Here is a 16284-nt window from a genome sequence, read left to right on the forward strand (position 1 = left end):
AAAAGATACATGAGATCACATGATGCAATGAAAGGGATCAGACGCGTCTTTCCCTTCCCGGGTCCCTAGTCACTTCCAGCTTAACTCCATCTCCGGTAATTGAGGCGCTGCCTCTCCATTTTTCACCTTGAGCTGGTGTTGGATGACTTTTGGAAGGCGTTGGTGCAGTGTGATGGCCTCCCGACTGCTAAAAACTAAGGAAAAGGACAAGGAGAAGGGCCGCCACCCAAGTTGACGAAGCCAACCGGGCCGCAGAGCATCCACCTATAGCCGTTCTTGTGGATATTAAATTAGCGATGCAGGAAGTTCTTCGGCCCGAGTTACAAATAATATCTAAACAGCTTTCTGAGCTCTCTGCTTGTTACAGTTTTGGCTGCAGTGCAACCGCCTCACCACCAGGGGTCCCTCTAGTGCTGGCTCTCCTGACAGGCCCAGGCCATCTCCCTTGTCCACTCTATGTTCTGGTTTGGGCCTTATAACCCTGCCTGACAGTTCCCTCGGTGCTTCGGCATCGAGCTCACCTGGGCTCCCTGCTCTAGCCTTGCGCGGCCTTTGGGCCTTTCCTTGCCTTGCCCTGCGCGGCCTTCGGGCCTTTCCTTGCCCTGCGCGGTCTTCGGGCCTTCTTCCTCGCTTTTCTTACCTGGCCTACGGGCCTTCTGACCTGCCTGCTCTGCTTACGGTGTGTGGCCTACGGGCCTTCTGTGTATGTGTGGCCTACGGGCCTTCTGACCTGCCTGCTCTGCTTACGGTGTGTGGCCTACGGGCCTTCTGTGTGTGTGTGTGTGGCCTACGGGCCTTCTGACCTGCCTTACCCTGACTACGGTGTGTGGCCTACGGGCCTTCCGTGTGTATGTGTGGCCTACGGGCCTTCTGACCTGCCTGCTCTGCTTTCGGTGTGTGGCCTACGGGCCCTTCTGTGTGTGTGTGTGTGGCCTACGGGCCTTCTGACCTGCCTTGCCCTGCTTACGGTGTGTGGCCTACGGGTCTTCTGTGTGTGTGTGGCCTACGGGCCTTCTCTGCCTTGCCTTGCTTACTGTGTGTGGCCTACGGGCCTTCTGTGTGTGTGTGGCCTACGGGCCTTCTGTGTGTGTGTGGCCTACGGGCCTTCTGTGTGTGTGTGGCCTACGGGCCTTCTGACCTGCCTTGCCCTGACCCAGCCTGAACCCAGACACTGCTACTTGCCGCCTGCCCTGACCCAGCCTAGACCCAGACACTGCTACTTGCCGCCTGCCCTGACCCAGCCTGAACCCAGACACTGCTACTTGCCGCCTGCCCTGACCCAGCCTGAACCCAGACACTGCTACTTGCTGCCTGCCCTGACCCAGCCTGGAACCAGACACTGTTTCTAGCTTCCTGTCTCTCTCCACCTGGAGCCACCCTGCTGGGTGGTGTTCACGACTCCTGACCGGAGCCCAAGCGTAACAGTATGCCGAAGCCACCAAATTTCCAGGTGAAGAGATAGGTCTTGGTACTACCGGTGAGCCAATTTTTTCTTTTTCCTTCTACTCACATTATGCCTCAGCCTCCAAGTTTTTATGTCTGTGCTTGTTGCCAGACTTTGAATTATCCCAGTTACAAGAACTGTCTTGCCTGTCAACTCTCAGACCAAGAACACTGGGTATGCAGTGGTTGTCATAAGAGGAACGTCTCAGTCTATCAGGAATGTTTAAATTGTTTAAATCCTAAACCAGGGTGGTGGAAATGCTCCTGTCTTCCGTGTCTGTTACCACCAGGCAAACCCTGCCCCCGTTGTTCTGCTTTAGGATCAGCTGTTCCATTAGAAAAAACAATCAGCTCTCCTAACCGGTATTCTGCTTCTGGCTCCACTAAAACAGACATTTTAGCTGGCAGTTTGTGGATAGAAAAACCCAGGACTTACCTGGCCAAGAAGGCTTCTGTGACACCAGTGCAAGAGCCTCAGGAACAGGTTTCTCTCAAACGGAGAGAGTTGATTAACTCTAGCAGGGCTCTGCTTCCCACAGCTGCTGTTGAGACACTAACGAGCACATTCCCTAGACGTCCTAGAACTGCCTGTGCCTTCTCTAAACTGCTCCTCCAGAAACAAAATAAGGAGCCTCAGAGTTTGGCTCGAGGTATCAAGCCCACAGCAGTGCAACCTGTGTCTTCTATGTGCACTGCTTCTAACCTTGCTGCTCTGCCATCTGAGCCTGTTTCATCACCCCAAGAGGGGGCCAAGCCTGCTGCGTCGCCCCAAGAGGGGGCCGAGCCTGCTGCATCGCCCCAAGAGGGGGCCGAGCCTGCTGCATCACCCCAAGAGGGGGCCAAGCCTGCTGCATCGCCCCGAGGAGGATGCCAAGCCTGCTGCGTCGCCCCAAGAGGGGGCCGAGCCTGCTGCGTCGCCCCAAGAGGGGGCCGAGCCTGCTGCGTCGCCCCAAGAGGGGGCCGAGCCTGCTGCGTCGCCCCAAGAGGGGGCCGAGCCTGCTGCGTCGCCCCAAGAGGGGGCCGAGCCTGCTGCGTCGCCCCAAGAGGGGGCCGAGCCTGCTGCATCGCCCCAAGAGGGGGCCGAGCCTGCTGCATCGCCCCAAGAGGGGGCCGAGCCTGCTGCATCGCCCCAAGAGGGGGCCGAGCCTGCTGCATCGCCCCAAGAGGGGGCCGAGCCTGCTGCATCACCCCAAGAGGGGGCCAAGCTCGAGGTATCAAGCCCACAGCAGTGCAACCTGTGTCTTCTATGTGCACTGCTTCTAACCTTGCTGCTCTGCCATCTGAGCCTGTTTCATCACCCCAAGAGGGGGCCAAGCCTGCTGCGTCGCCCCAAGAGGAGGCCGAGCCTGCTGCATCGCCCCAAGAGGGGGCCGAGCCTGCTGCATCGCCCCAAGAGGATGCCGAGCCTGCTGCATCGCCCCGAGGAGGATGCCAAGCCTGCTGCATCGCCCCGAGGAGGATCCAAGCCTGCTGCATCGCCCCAAGAGGGGGCCGAGCCTGCTGCATCGCCCCAAGAGGGGTCCGAGCCTGCTGCATCGCCCCAAGAGGGGGCCGAGCCTGCTACGTCGCCCCAAGAGGGGGCCGAGCCTGCTGCGTCGCCCCAAGAGGGGGCCGAGCCTGCTGCGTCGCCCCAAGAGGGGGCCGAGCCTGCTGCGTCGCCCCCAAGAGGGGGCCGAGCCTGCTGCGTCGCCCCAAGAGGGGGCCGAGCCTGCTGCGTCGCCCCAAGAGAGGGCCGAGCCTGCTGCGTCGCCCCAAGAGGGGTCCGAGCCTGCTGCATCGCCCCAAGAGGGGTCCGAGCCTGCTGCATCGCCCCAAGAGGGGGCCGAGCCTGCTGCATCGCCCCGAGAGGGGTCCAAGCCTGCTTCATCGCCCCGAGAGGGGTCCAAGCCTGCTTCATCGCCCCGAGAGGGGTCCGAACCTGCTACAACGCCCGGAGAGGGGTCCGAACCTGCTTCATCGCCCCGAGAGGGGTCCGAACCTGCTACAAAGCCCGGAGAGGTGTTCGAGCCTGCTTCATCGCCCCGAGAGGGGTCCGAGCCTGCTTCATCGCCCCGAGAAGGGTCCGAGCCTGCTTCATCGCCCCGAGAGGGGTCCGAACCTGCTACAACGCCTGGAGAGGTGTTCCAGCCTGCTGTTTCATCCCGAGAGGGGCCCGAGCCTGCTGCACTACCCCGAGACGAGCCTGCTAAACCGGTCCCTGCTGCCACCCCCGGAGGGGCTCAAACCGGTACCACTAACAGACTTTCTGACTCAGCCATCTGAGCCTGTTGAATTGCTCCAGCTGTTGCTGCCCTCGGAGGGGTCTGATTTCATTTTTGAGTACCCCCTGCTAGATGGGACCCAGGAGGAGGGGGAGGCCTTGCGGAGGGGGTACTGTTACAGTTTTGGCTGCAGTGCAACCGCCTCACCACCAGGGGTCCCTCTAGTGCTGGCTCTCCTGACAGGCCTAGGCCATCTCCCTTGTCCACTCTATGTTCTGGGTTGGGCCTTATAACCCTGCCTGACAGTTCCCTCGGTGCTTCGGCATCGAGCTCACCTGGGCTCCCTGCTCTAGCCTTGCGCGGCCTTCGGGCCTTTCCTTGCCCTGCGCGGCCTTCGGGCCTTTCCTTGCCCTGCGCGGCCTTCGGGCCTTCTTCCTCGCTTTTCTTACCTGGCCTACGGGCCTTCTGACCTGCCTGCTCTGCTTACGGTGTGTGGCCTACGGGCCTTCTGTGTATGTGTGGCCTACGGGCCTACTGACCTGCCTGCTCTGCTTTCGGTGTGTGGCCTACGGGCCTTCTGTGTGTGTGTGTGTGGCCTACGGGCCTTCTGACCTGCCTTGCCCTGCTTACGGTGTGTGGCCTACGGGTCTTCTGTGTGTGTGTGGCCTACGGGCCTTCTCTGCCTTGCCTTGCTTACTGTGTGTGGCCTACGGGCCTTCTGTGTGTGTGTGGCCTACGGGCCTTCTGACCTGCCTTGCCCTGACCCAGCCTGAACCCAGACACTGCTACTTGCCGCCTGCCCTGACCCAGCCTAGACCAAGACACTGCTACTTGCCGCCTGCCCTGACCCAGCCTGAACCCAGACACTGCTACTTGCTGCCTGCCCTGACCCAGCCTGGAACCAGACACTGTTTCTAGCTTCCTGTCTCTCTCCACCTGGAGCCACCCTGCTGGGTGGTGTTCACGACTCCTGACCGGAGCCCCAGCGTAACACTGCTAACCTTGTCTACCTTTGAAAAGCGGTTTGCTGAAGTCGAACAGCATGTATCTGACCTCCAAGATGGCCACCAAACCATACTTATGGATTTCGCTTCCCTCAAAACCACTGTGGTTAAGCAGGCAAAACGGCTTGAGGATCTCGAAAATAGATCTCGCCGTTCTAACCTCAGGTTTGTGGGACTGACTGAGGATATAGGGGAGCGGGATCTCGCTGGCTTTTTAGAGTCCTGGCTGAAAAGAGCCTGGGGTTGGCGCCAAGTATGGGACTGCTGCATATAGAGAGGGCCCATCGTCTGGGGCAGAAGCAGGCAGCTGGCGATCGACCCCGAGCTGTGATTGCAAAGGTGCTCAATTTTACTCACAAGGCAGTGATCATGTCAGCGTTGCGCTCGGGGAAATCTCTGCTGCACGATAACCAAAAAGTAATGGTTTTTCAGGATTTTTCAGCTGCTGTGGCGCAACAGCAGAAAGTTATGGCGCCTTATTGTGCAAAATTATATGCGTTGGGGGAAGAAGGCGGTCCTGCTCTATCCGGCGTGTCTCCGAGTGAATACCTCGGCGGGGCCGCGTTGGTTAACGGATTCGGTGGCCGCTCAGGAATACCTTGCAAGTAGGGAGGCATTGCGGGCCTCCGACACAGCCCCAGCCTGAATGGCGCCTGATCTTCGCAACTTGGAACAAAGTGTTTTTTCTTGGTTTTTCCTTCGCCTGGATTTGCTCTGCAAAGGGCGCAATTATTGGTATATATATTCAACTGTTTCCTGTTATTCTTGGTTATTACGAGGCGAGTGCTGTTGAGAGATATTATGCCTGTTTACCATGCTGCCTCTTGACTAGGCATTCGGTTATATATGGTGGCCTTCTCATTTTTTCTTGTTGAGATTTTTCAATTATTGGACAGTTTTTTCCAATGGGATTGTGCTGCTTTTTTCATCAGCAGACCACAATATATCCTTGAGTTGGTCTAATGAACATGGCTTCTGGCTTTTTCACTTAACTACCTGTGTCATATTATCATCAATATGGAAAGGCTGTTTTGCCACCAACTTGTCTGAACTTCATTTTCTCTGTTTCATGTGGAGGGGGTGTGGCTGGCTGTGGAGTGGCGGGGAGTTTGGACTGCTCTGTGGTGATCTCCTTGAGTCCCATTGGACTCTATTAGGATTTGATACTAGTAATGGTATCTAGGGATGGTAAGGGAGGGAGGAAGGAGGGGTATGGGGAAGGGGGGTTGGGGTTATTCTCCTATGGCTTATTTGCTCGCGACTGTTATAATACAGATTTCATTTACTATGTTCTCTCATCCCTTTGGGACGTTATTCTGGAGTGGGAACCTTAGCTGGGAGGGTCCCCACTTCGCATAGAAACTATTTTGGTACTTCTCTCAATATTGGACTGGGTAGTTAATGGCTAATCGCGGAGTACGACTGGTTTCCTGAAATGTGTGCGGTATTAATTCACCCATTAAAAGGAAAACATTTTGACATTATTAAAAAAAACACACTCCGCCGATATAGTCTATTTATAAGAAACACATCTGAACGACCTTGAACATTCAAAGCTGGCTCAAGCCTGGGTAGGGGCGGTACATTTTGCTTCTGCCACCAATAAATCAGTTGGTGTTGCTATCTTGATTCATAAGGGTCTCCCACTCAAGATCAAAATGGAAATCTTAGATCCTTTGGGAAGATGTGTCATATTGATTGCAGAACTTTATCATAGCCCCGTGGTACTTTGTAACATTTATGCCCCTAATAACCCAAAGTTGGATTTCTTCCAAAATTTGTTAAGACATTTAGCTCCATATTTGGACCAAGCTATTGTCTTGGGCGGGGATTTCAATTGTGTTCGGGATCCCCTATTGGACAGAGTTGGCATGTTACTTAGAGAGGGGCAACCAGGGAAGGGAATTAAATTTTTAGATAAGTCCTTGCAACTCATTGATCCCTGGCATGTATTAAATCCTATGGCAGAAGATTTTACACGTGTCCTGAGCTCATGCATCACAATCCCGGATCGACTATATTTTAACCAGCACTAATATTTTTACTAGGATTAGTGCGGCGGGCATAGAAGAGATACTTATCTCGGACCATGCTCCTATACGGGTGGAAATGACATGGAATCCGGATCCCACATACAGAGGTGGATGGCAGTACCCCTATTTGAATGGTGACACCCATTTTCAAGATTATTTACCGTCTAAGTGGGAAGAATATGTACAGAATAACCAAGAGCACTTGGAAAACCTTTATTGTTGTGGTACGCAGGGAAAGCGGTCATTTGGGGAGAAATTATTTCATATAGCGCACATCAGCGGAAAGCCCTGGATCAGCAGTTATTAACCCTCACCTTGCAGTTGAAAAGGGCTGGGGGTACTCTACAGAAAACCAATATAGCCGGCCAATCGTGACCTTTATTTTACCCTTCAGAACACTATCAATACGCTATTGCATCAAAGAGCCAAAAAAAAGTGTGTTTTATTATAAGTTTCGTTTATTTCAATTTGGGAATAAACTGGGTAGACTGATGGCCAATCTGCTTCGCTCTCATAGTGGGGGGGGGGGGGGGGGGGGGGGGGGGGGGAGTAGTTCACGATACGCCCACTCTCTTGTCCATGTTTCATGATTATTATGTCAGACTGTACTCGGCAGGTTCTATATCCATGCAGGCCTGTGAGAGGTTTTGCCAAGATCTCAATTTGCCCCAATTAACACCAGAGCAAGTAGCATGTTTAGATGCTCCGATTACTGAGGATGAAGTCCATTTCGCCATCAGGCAGGCTAAATATTGTAAAGCCTCAGGGCCAGATGGCTATAATGCAGAATTTTATAAGGGCTTGATGGATGTCTTAACTGTACTGCTCACTAGAGCCTTTAATTCCTTAATTGAAGTGGGTTCCTTTCCTGCTTACATGAACGTTGCGCATATTACTTTAATACCTAAACCTGGGAAAGACCCCATGTTGCCGGAGTCTTATCTGCCGATCTCTCTGTTAAATGTGGATCATAAACTACTGATGAAAATCTTGGCGGAACACTTAGCGGGACTGATGCCCTCCCTAATTAAACCCAGTCAGGTGGGCTTTGTGCGAAAGTGTTATGCGCTAATGAATATTAGGAAGGTGCTACAGGTAATGGCTTTATGCCAACAGGTGGGGTAACCCTATTTAGCCATTAGTTTCGATGCAGAAAAGGCTTTTGATCGCGTAGAGTGGGATTACTTATTTTAGGTTTTGCAGGCTCTAGGGATCAATGGAGTTTTCTATAAGTCCATTCAGTTACTCTATCGGGAACCTATGGCCATATTGCTTGCCAATGCCTCACAAGCATGAAGTTAGCATGTGGCACATTTAAAACTAATCGGAGAAAGTTATTTTTTACTCAATGCACAATTAAACTCTGGAATTTGTTGCCAGAAGATGTGGTTAGTGCAGTTAGTATAGCTGTGTTTAAAAAAGGATTGGATGTGTTCTTGGAGGAGAAGTCCATTACCTGCTATTAAGTTGACTTAGATAATAACCACTGCTATTACTAGCAACAGTAACATGGAATAGACTTAGTTTTTGGGTACTTGCCAGGTTCTTATGGCCTGGATTGGCCACTGTTGGAAACAGGATGCTGGGCTTGATGGACCCTTGGTCTGACCCAGTATGGCATGTTCTTATATGTTCTTAAGCGGCACGGCACAGTTTCCCATATATCGGGGTACATTTCAGGGGTGTCCACTTTCCCCATTGCTTTTCCTTCTTCAGTTGGAGAGCCTCCTCCTTGCAATCCAAGAACATCAGGGGGGAGAAAGGTGTGCAGTTTTGCACGGAAACCTTTAAGTATGCTGCTTTTGAGGATGACATTTTAACCTTTGTAACCAACCCCCGCCACTCAAATGCTCTGTTAAATCTATTCCATAAATTTGGTGATTTCTTGGGGCTCAAATTGAATATTGGGAAATCTGAGGCTTTGGCCTTTCTTGATTCCTTACGTGACCATTGGAAGGATTCGTTCCCTTTGACCTGGGCGGGTAACAAGCTCAAATACTTGGGGATTTTTATACCCTCCCGTTTACACAAACTTTATGATGTTAATGTGCTTCCCCTCCTCAAGTCTTCGGTGACTCGCCTTGAAACTTGGCGATCTCTTCCACTGTTGCTAATTGGCCGCGTAAATTTATACAAAACGATCCTCCTCCCCCGGTGGTTGTATCTTTTCCAAAGTTTACCCCTGGTGGTCAAGAGGAGAGACTTGAGGATGTTGGACAAGGCGCTCAGGGTTTTTTTCTTGCGCGGTAAGAAATCCCGGGTTTTGCTTCACCATCTCCAGGCACGGTCGGGACAGGAAGGTTTAAATGTCCCGGATTTAAAATTGTATAACCTGGCTGGGGAACCTTCGTTTTGTCTGGGATTGGTTACTGTGTGACTCATTCTATATTAACATGTCTGAGTGAACTCTATTGGGACAATTAGATCTTCGATGGGTGTTACAGACTGAAGGCTCTAGACTGCTGTTACCCCCGCTGCTGACTAAATTGATATTCCCGATTCGCTGGGCTTGGATGCATGTTCTTGAGATGCTCCAGCTCCCGCGACAATGTGCTTATTTTCTCCCTATACGGGGGGAAATTTAGATTTTACCTATGGGTCTGACTCGGCTGGGTTTAAAAATTGGTCTTCCCAAGGGATTATATACTTAAGGGCACGTTCTCGATGCCGAGCACCAGATGCTCCCCTTTATTTCCCTATCGTCACAGTATAATTATCTAAAAATCAATTATTCTATATCCAACTGCAACACTATATAAATTCCTTACCGGACAAATTAAGCTCTCCCACAATTTTTTGAAGTTGGAAGTGTTCTTTAGGTTAGCGCGGGAGAAAAGCCCTTCCCTGTCCTATTACTATAAGACATTGACTAACACCAGGGAGAATGAGGTCTTTGCCTTACTGGCCTCCCGTTGGAACCAGGAAGTTGATAATTTCATTACCCAGGAGCAGATGAAGGTGAGCTTCCATTCTATCTCGGGAATATCGGTTAATGTCTATCGTGAAATGCAGTTTAAATTGTTATGGCGGGTCTACATACCGCCCACTGTAGCGGTTCATTACCAGCTGGTGGCGTCTGCTGTTTGTGGGAAGTGCGGGAAAGTGGTGGGGACCTTATTTCATATGTTTTGGAATTGCCCTCTAGTCAAGCAATATTGGGTGCGTGTTCTTCAGTCTGTCCCATATTCTTGATATTCCCGTTACCTACCCCGCAAATGGTACTTTTGGTCTTGTTTTGACTACATTGGTTCGGAGATGGGGACCACGAGTGTTTCTCCGGAAAGCCTTATGTGTGGGGGAAAAAAGTTATTCTCTTGCAATGGCAGCATTCGGCGCCACCTTCCTATTGGGCATGGAGAAATCAACTTCATGGCATGCTCATTGTGGACAAGGCATCGGCCAGGACTTCTTGTCAGAGATTTTTCCAAATTTGGGAACCTTATATCCCAACATTACCACTCAAGGCCCAGAGCTTGATCCTTAATTAGTTGTCAGTGGCTTGTGGATATAAATATTTGTAACTTTTTAAAATCATGTTTTACAGGTATAGGTAGTAAGCTAAGGGAGACTTGGGATGTGGGGGGAGAGGGGTAGCAGGCTTGGAGGGGGATATAATATGCATGGGGGGAGGGGGGATGAGAGAAGGTAATATTGTTGGACAACCTCTGGGCGGAGGAGAGAATACCTGATAGTATATGAAATATGAGTATATTTATTGGTCATCTGATGTCGTAACTACAGTGATTGTCACTGATTTCTGATATGCAGCGCTCTAAGACATCTTTGTTATATTGTTCCCCTTGTTTCATGCTCAATAAAAACTGTTTTGACATACAAAAAAAAAAAAGATACATCCATAATCATTAAGGCAGCTGATAAAGGATGTGGGATAGTAATCCAAAATAGAAGCAATTATGTAACAGAAGCTCAACGACAATTAGATTACACTAGCTTCTATCAAATTCTCATGATGCGACTGAAGGTTTGAAAAGAGAAGTTTGGGATGTAGTACAAAATGCACTACGGCTGAAAATGACTGACAAATTGGCCAATTTGTATGAGTTATTTCCAGTAATTCCGGTACTATATTTAGTACCAAAAATTCAAAAATCTTTTTACTCTTTACCTGGTTGGCCAATAGTGTCAAGTGTTGGGTCTTTGAACCAATTTCTAAATATGTAGACAGCTGGTTGCAGCCAGAGGTCTTGGAAATTAAATTTTATATTAAAGACACATATGATTGAATACATCATTTATCTCACAATATGCACAATTAGAGTGGTGGCTGGTCACCTCAGATCTCTTGTCTTCATACCAATATCCCCCAGGATGCTGCTTGTGATTTAGTGAAAGTTTGAAGCATACACATATCCATAAATAAAAGGGAATTCCTGATCAGTTGACAACCATTATTACTCAAGTTATTTTAAATTTGATTCATTGTACCATCAAGTTAAATGAGTTCCAATGGGGTCATCTATGGCCCCATCAATTGCATGTCTATATATGGATCAATTTGAATGTCAATACATATATATCCATCGGAGTTTTGGAGGTATAGTGTCCTATGGAAACAATATATTAATATTCTGTTTTCTCAGTGTCATTAGCCCAGTTACAAATATCTACACATTGGGTTAATATTTAGACTAATCTTTAATTCTTATTTCAATATTGCCTTTTTAGACCTGTGGATTTACAAGGAATGGGATAATTTGTAAACATCAATATTTAGAAAACCCACAGATAAGAATACTGTCCTGCATCACAATAGTTGTCATCCAAAGGGTTTAAAAGACATTTCAACTTAATTTTTAAGGTTATGGTGGGTTTGCTCCTCAAATGATGAATTTAGAAGTCAGGCTATAGAAAGGAAGCAGAAATTCCTGGATCAAGGCTATTCCTGCATGTGCATTAAGAAAGCATTTAAACGTTCACTGTGTGAATCGTGAAAATTTATCTTCTAAATCTCAAATTTCTAGATTCATCTGTGCGATTCAGTTTTTGAGTAAAATTAAAATTATACGTTGACATTGGGCTATATTAGGACATGAACCTATTTTTAAAGATTTTCCAGTGTTTGCCTTGCAAAAAAAATCATTTGCTTCAGGATCAACTTGTTACCTCTGATTTACCAACATTAGAGGTAAGTTTACCACAAGAAATAGGACAAGTGCAATTTGGTGAATGTTTGCCTGGTAGTTCTTTTGACAACCCAATTTTTGTTAAAATTAAACAGCGTATATCAAACTTTCAGCTAGATTTGACTGTCAATCATCACAGGTTATATATGCAATTATATGCCCATGTGAACGAGTGTAAATTGGGCAAACCAAACAGAAGATTAAAACCCACATTTTAGAAAACATATCCTGCCTTTGTACTGAGAATGAAGGGGCTCCTTTGGTAAAACACTGGCAGACGATGGGACATATTGAGAATTTAAAGATTTTTATTACACAGATTAATCTTGAGAAGTGAAGATGTATCTAAACTAATACATACAAATCAAAGATTTATAAATGAATGGAATACTTTGGAACTGGTGGGTTTAAATGTAGGTATTGGAGTAGCTTTTTGTGAAGGAACCTCTGGAGAGTCAGACTTTATGAATTCCTGCAATACCCTTCCTTATAAGTGAGTCAGGTATAATTGGTTTTGTCCATTCTATGAATAGCAGAAGCCTTAGGGTGATTTAATGTGGGATTTTGCATTTGTGTGTGTGTTGAATCGTATGTCCATTAATAGCAGAATATGTAATAAGTGTGTTTTGTTCTCTGGGTTTAAAAGGATTGCAAATAGTCAAGAGCGCACAGGCAGCATTTTTGCATGACTCTCGCCTTGCTATAAATTAAAAAAAAAGAAGAGAAGAAATCATGTGTAAGTATGTTTATTGGTGGTTATTTCTTGATGGCTCTGTATTGGAAACTTTAAATTAATAGTCGATTTATATACAAGTTGAGTCAAAGTTTAAGCAAAGACACTTGTTAAAGTTTCAGGATTATGTAGTAAAACCTTCAGGCAGTTGTATTGGGTAAGTATATACAATAGAAGTGATGCAAAAGCCAGGGTGGAATAGAGATTTAGTGAGACCCCAATGGGGAAAATAGAGAAAACAGTGACTTTTTCAGTCAAAATTAGTGAGAAAATCTCACAGGGCTCCTGTCACCGCAATGCTGAGGGCAGCGCGGAAAAACGAAGACTGGAGTGAGACCCCTGTGGCAGAGAATATCATAGCATGCTGGGCATGCTCAGTAGCCTCAGGCTGCCAGTCAAAAGTTTCTAGAAACTTTGACAGAATTTTTCCCGCGCTAGGGCTCCATCAGTGACATCACCCATATGTGAGGACTAGCATCCTGCTTGTCCTGGGATAAATACTAATTCTGTCGATGTTTGTAGGTGGTATTGGATGTGAAATTTGATGTAACCTGGTGCTGTTTTAAACTGGTGGCAGTGATATTGGGGGCAGTGCATTTTTTGACAGTAAATTTTAGGAATTTTTTAGAATAATTTTTTAGAATATCTATATATGATTAGTTCAGATATGAAAATTGTTTTGTTCGTGTTTTAGCTGTATTACACCAGGAAGAAACACGTTGTCTAAAGAGTTAATTTTTGTGAAATATTGATAAAAAACTTTCTATTGATATGAAGTATTAAAAGTGTGGGTATGCTGTTATGGGTGGATATCCTCCCAAAGAAGACTGAGTCATTGAAAATAGGGTCTTAGGATTTATGTGGGATAGTATTTTACAGGCTGTTGGGGCTATTTTGAATAATAGTTAATTTAAGACATATTAATATGCTTTCATAAAAAACATTGTAAATTCACGTTGCCATCCTTTTAGTGTTTTTTGCTAAAGAGAAAATAGGAACCATAAACAGTATTTCTACTACATACAGCTATCAGATATTGCTTTAATGTTAGAATACTAAAGTCAGAGCCAGGAGGGGGGGGGGGGGGTGGGGGGGGGGGAAAGGAGGCGGGGGGAAGAGATAGCTGCCCTAGATGTCAAGCTCAAGAAGGCATAATCAGCAAGACTGCTTTTACCTATGGATATAAGCACACAAGGCTCTGCCCTGATGACTACTGACCAGTGCCCAAAATCTCAGGCAGCAGAGATCAGCCTTCTGCTTCCTTACTGAAGCCTCTCCCCAGGCAGCATGTAAGGAATGGGATGGAGGTAGATATGAGCATGGAGCAGACTGAGCACAGTGCAAAGCAAAGAACCCTCCCCCTCACTAATCCAGCTCCACCTCTCGTTCCTCCCTCTCCTACAATCTGCAGGGAGCAAAGTGTGTGTGGCGTGAGGGAATTGGAGAGGATAGCAGAACAAAAGAATTCAGTAAACTGCATATTTCTAATTTGAAATCCCTTATTCTGTATTTGGTGAGGGTCTGTGTTCTGTGTGTGATGGAGGTAAAGTATTCTATTAGCATATAGGCTCTATAGTAGTCAAGCTTGTTCTGTTTTCTCACTAGAAAATGCGTTGTTTTAGGCCCAGGTGGAATATTTGCAGTGTTGCCTTTTCATGCAGGATTGTTGCTGTTCTAGGAGTTAAAGCTGTGTTGATATGGCAAGGTTGCCATATAGGTTCTAGACAACTTTGTCGGGTATGTGTTACTTCACAAAATGCCTAATTAAAGGACTTTATGTCACTAACTGAAGTGGCAACAATTTGAATGTTTTTCCTATGGTGAAGTAAAGGGGAAAAAATTCCAGTTCAGCCTGGACAGCCATTTCAGATATTATCTTCAACCAATTTAGTATGAATATATTAATTGATAAATTTAGGTATTTCTTTCGGATTCTGTTTTGCAGGCTAGTCCCAAAAATCACAGAACATATTCAGACACTATTTCTGAAACATTTTGCAAAACAGTTTAATATTTAAAAGTATGATATCCATTTTTGTGATTTTTTTCTAGGATTGTTCTGGGAAGAGTTGTGGTAAGGACATGATAGTTGGGTTTAATTATTAAAAAAAAAAAAACTTAACTTGGGGGAGCCTATATGCCTGAAAATTGAAGGTGCATAAGGCTAAAGGACCTAAAGATGTGGTTCCCAAATCTCTTCCGGGGGACCCCCAGCCACTTATGTGTTCAGGGATACTGAAATGAATAAACCTGTGTAGGAGAAAGATGGGGGTTGCCGCATGGTTCACTGGCCTTGTGTTAATTCTTCAGATATTGCTGCTGCCACTGCAGAAAGATGTACAGCATTGCAGCCCAAGGAGAATAGGAGGGAGGAGGGAGGAGACACAGGAAGAGGGACAGGAAAGGGTGGGGTTTGCTGCTTGGCAGGGATAAACAAGGGAGCAAAGGGGGACTTTTGCAGTGCAGTAGATTGGGGAAGGGGGGTGAAAGACAAGTAGTTGTGGGAGGGGAAGATGACTAATGACAATTAGTAGGGGGAGATACAGGCAAGGAGTGGGGAAGAAATAGGATTCCGGGCGTGGAGTGGGGGAGAGTGGATACACAGGAAAGGAGGGGGAAGGCATCGCAGGGGCATGGTGTCAGGGAAGAAAGAGGGATGCTGGGTAGAAGGGAAGAGATAGAGAGGTGCATTGCTGAAGTTGCCACCACTATAAGGATAGCTGTGCTTTTGCTGCTAAAGGAAAAAGTACTGTCATAGAAGTCACTGGTAAGGAAAAACCAAGGAGGGAGCGGATTAATTCTGTGTGTCTGTCCCAGGTGCAGAAAAGCTGGTCCTGGCTCTGACCAAAGCTATACAATTATATTGATGAAAATATCAACAGAAAAAGAATAATTTTCACGATTACCTCCAGAGGGAAGGCATTTATGTTCAACAACTTTCTTTGCAATGATGTTAACTGCTAGAGTAAATGCAGAAGAAACGAAGTAACTTCCAGGCTCTGCAATCACTTTAATGCCAGATTCTTCAGGGAAATAGACCTCCAACAGAGGACTGATGGCAGCATTAACCTATGAAAAGAAAAAATGTTGGACTGCCATGTTCTATAATGATTTATGAATCTGCAAATTTAAAAAATATAAATCTGACACAGACATTTTCCCTTTCTGGAGGAGGAAAAGGGGAGATATTTGGGGGTCAGGACTGAATAACCTGTGTATGAATTCAGTTGTGTCACTGGCATAAACATCCATATTCTTGCAAAAAGTGAGAAGGCCTTATAAAGTCCACACAGCAAACAGTCCTGTGTTTACCAAATTATCTATAAAAAAAACAGTACCTCTTCATCATTACAGGGTCCATTAGCTCAGTGCTAATCCAGAGGAAAAAAAAGGTGTTCCCTAATGAGCTAACACTACTCTTTTAGCAAGGCTCCAACTTGGCAATGCTCATCTCACTTAGCAAGTTCAAATCAGAGACCAGCAAATCATTAAATGTCATTAGATTTGAAAGCAGTTTAGTAATTTGTGACATTCATTGTTTCAATCTAATTCCCAATGGACACTTGTTGATATCACTACAAAAACTTCCATCAGGTTCTTGCACCAATCTGCACTACTGGAAAAATTAAGTTGAAATATTTTCATTTATTCTAGTAAAAGATTTGCTCCCTCCTATTTCTCCTATCATCCAGTATCTTCCCTCCCCTTCCATACAAAGGTAATTGA

The 16284-nt window shown here is 46.8% G+C and overlaps 1 protein-coding gene across 2 annotated transcripts in view; it reads right to left on the reverse strand.

Annotated features, from left to right (window-relative positions):
- The window catches only part of AZIN1 (antizyme inhibitor 1), a 268902-nt gene that overhangs the window by 53942 nt on the left and 198676 nt on the right, over positions 1–16284 (reverse strand). For both annotated transcript variants that reach the window (XM_029591846.1, XM_029591847.1), the window contains exon 9: positions 15465–15627. In XM_029591846.1, coding sequence (XP_029447706.1) covers positions 15465–15627 — 163 coding nt within the window. The remainder of the gene's footprint in view (positions 1–15464; positions 15628–16284) is intronic.

Source organism: Rhinatrema bivittatum, chromosome 2 (genome assembly GCF_901001135.1).
Source record: "Rhinatrema bivittatum chromosome 2, aRhiBiv1.1, whole genome shotgun sequence".
Taxonomy (NCBI): domain Eukaryota; kingdom Metazoa; phylum Chordata; class Amphibia; order Gymnophiona; family Rhinatrematidae; genus Rhinatrema; species Rhinatrema bivittatum.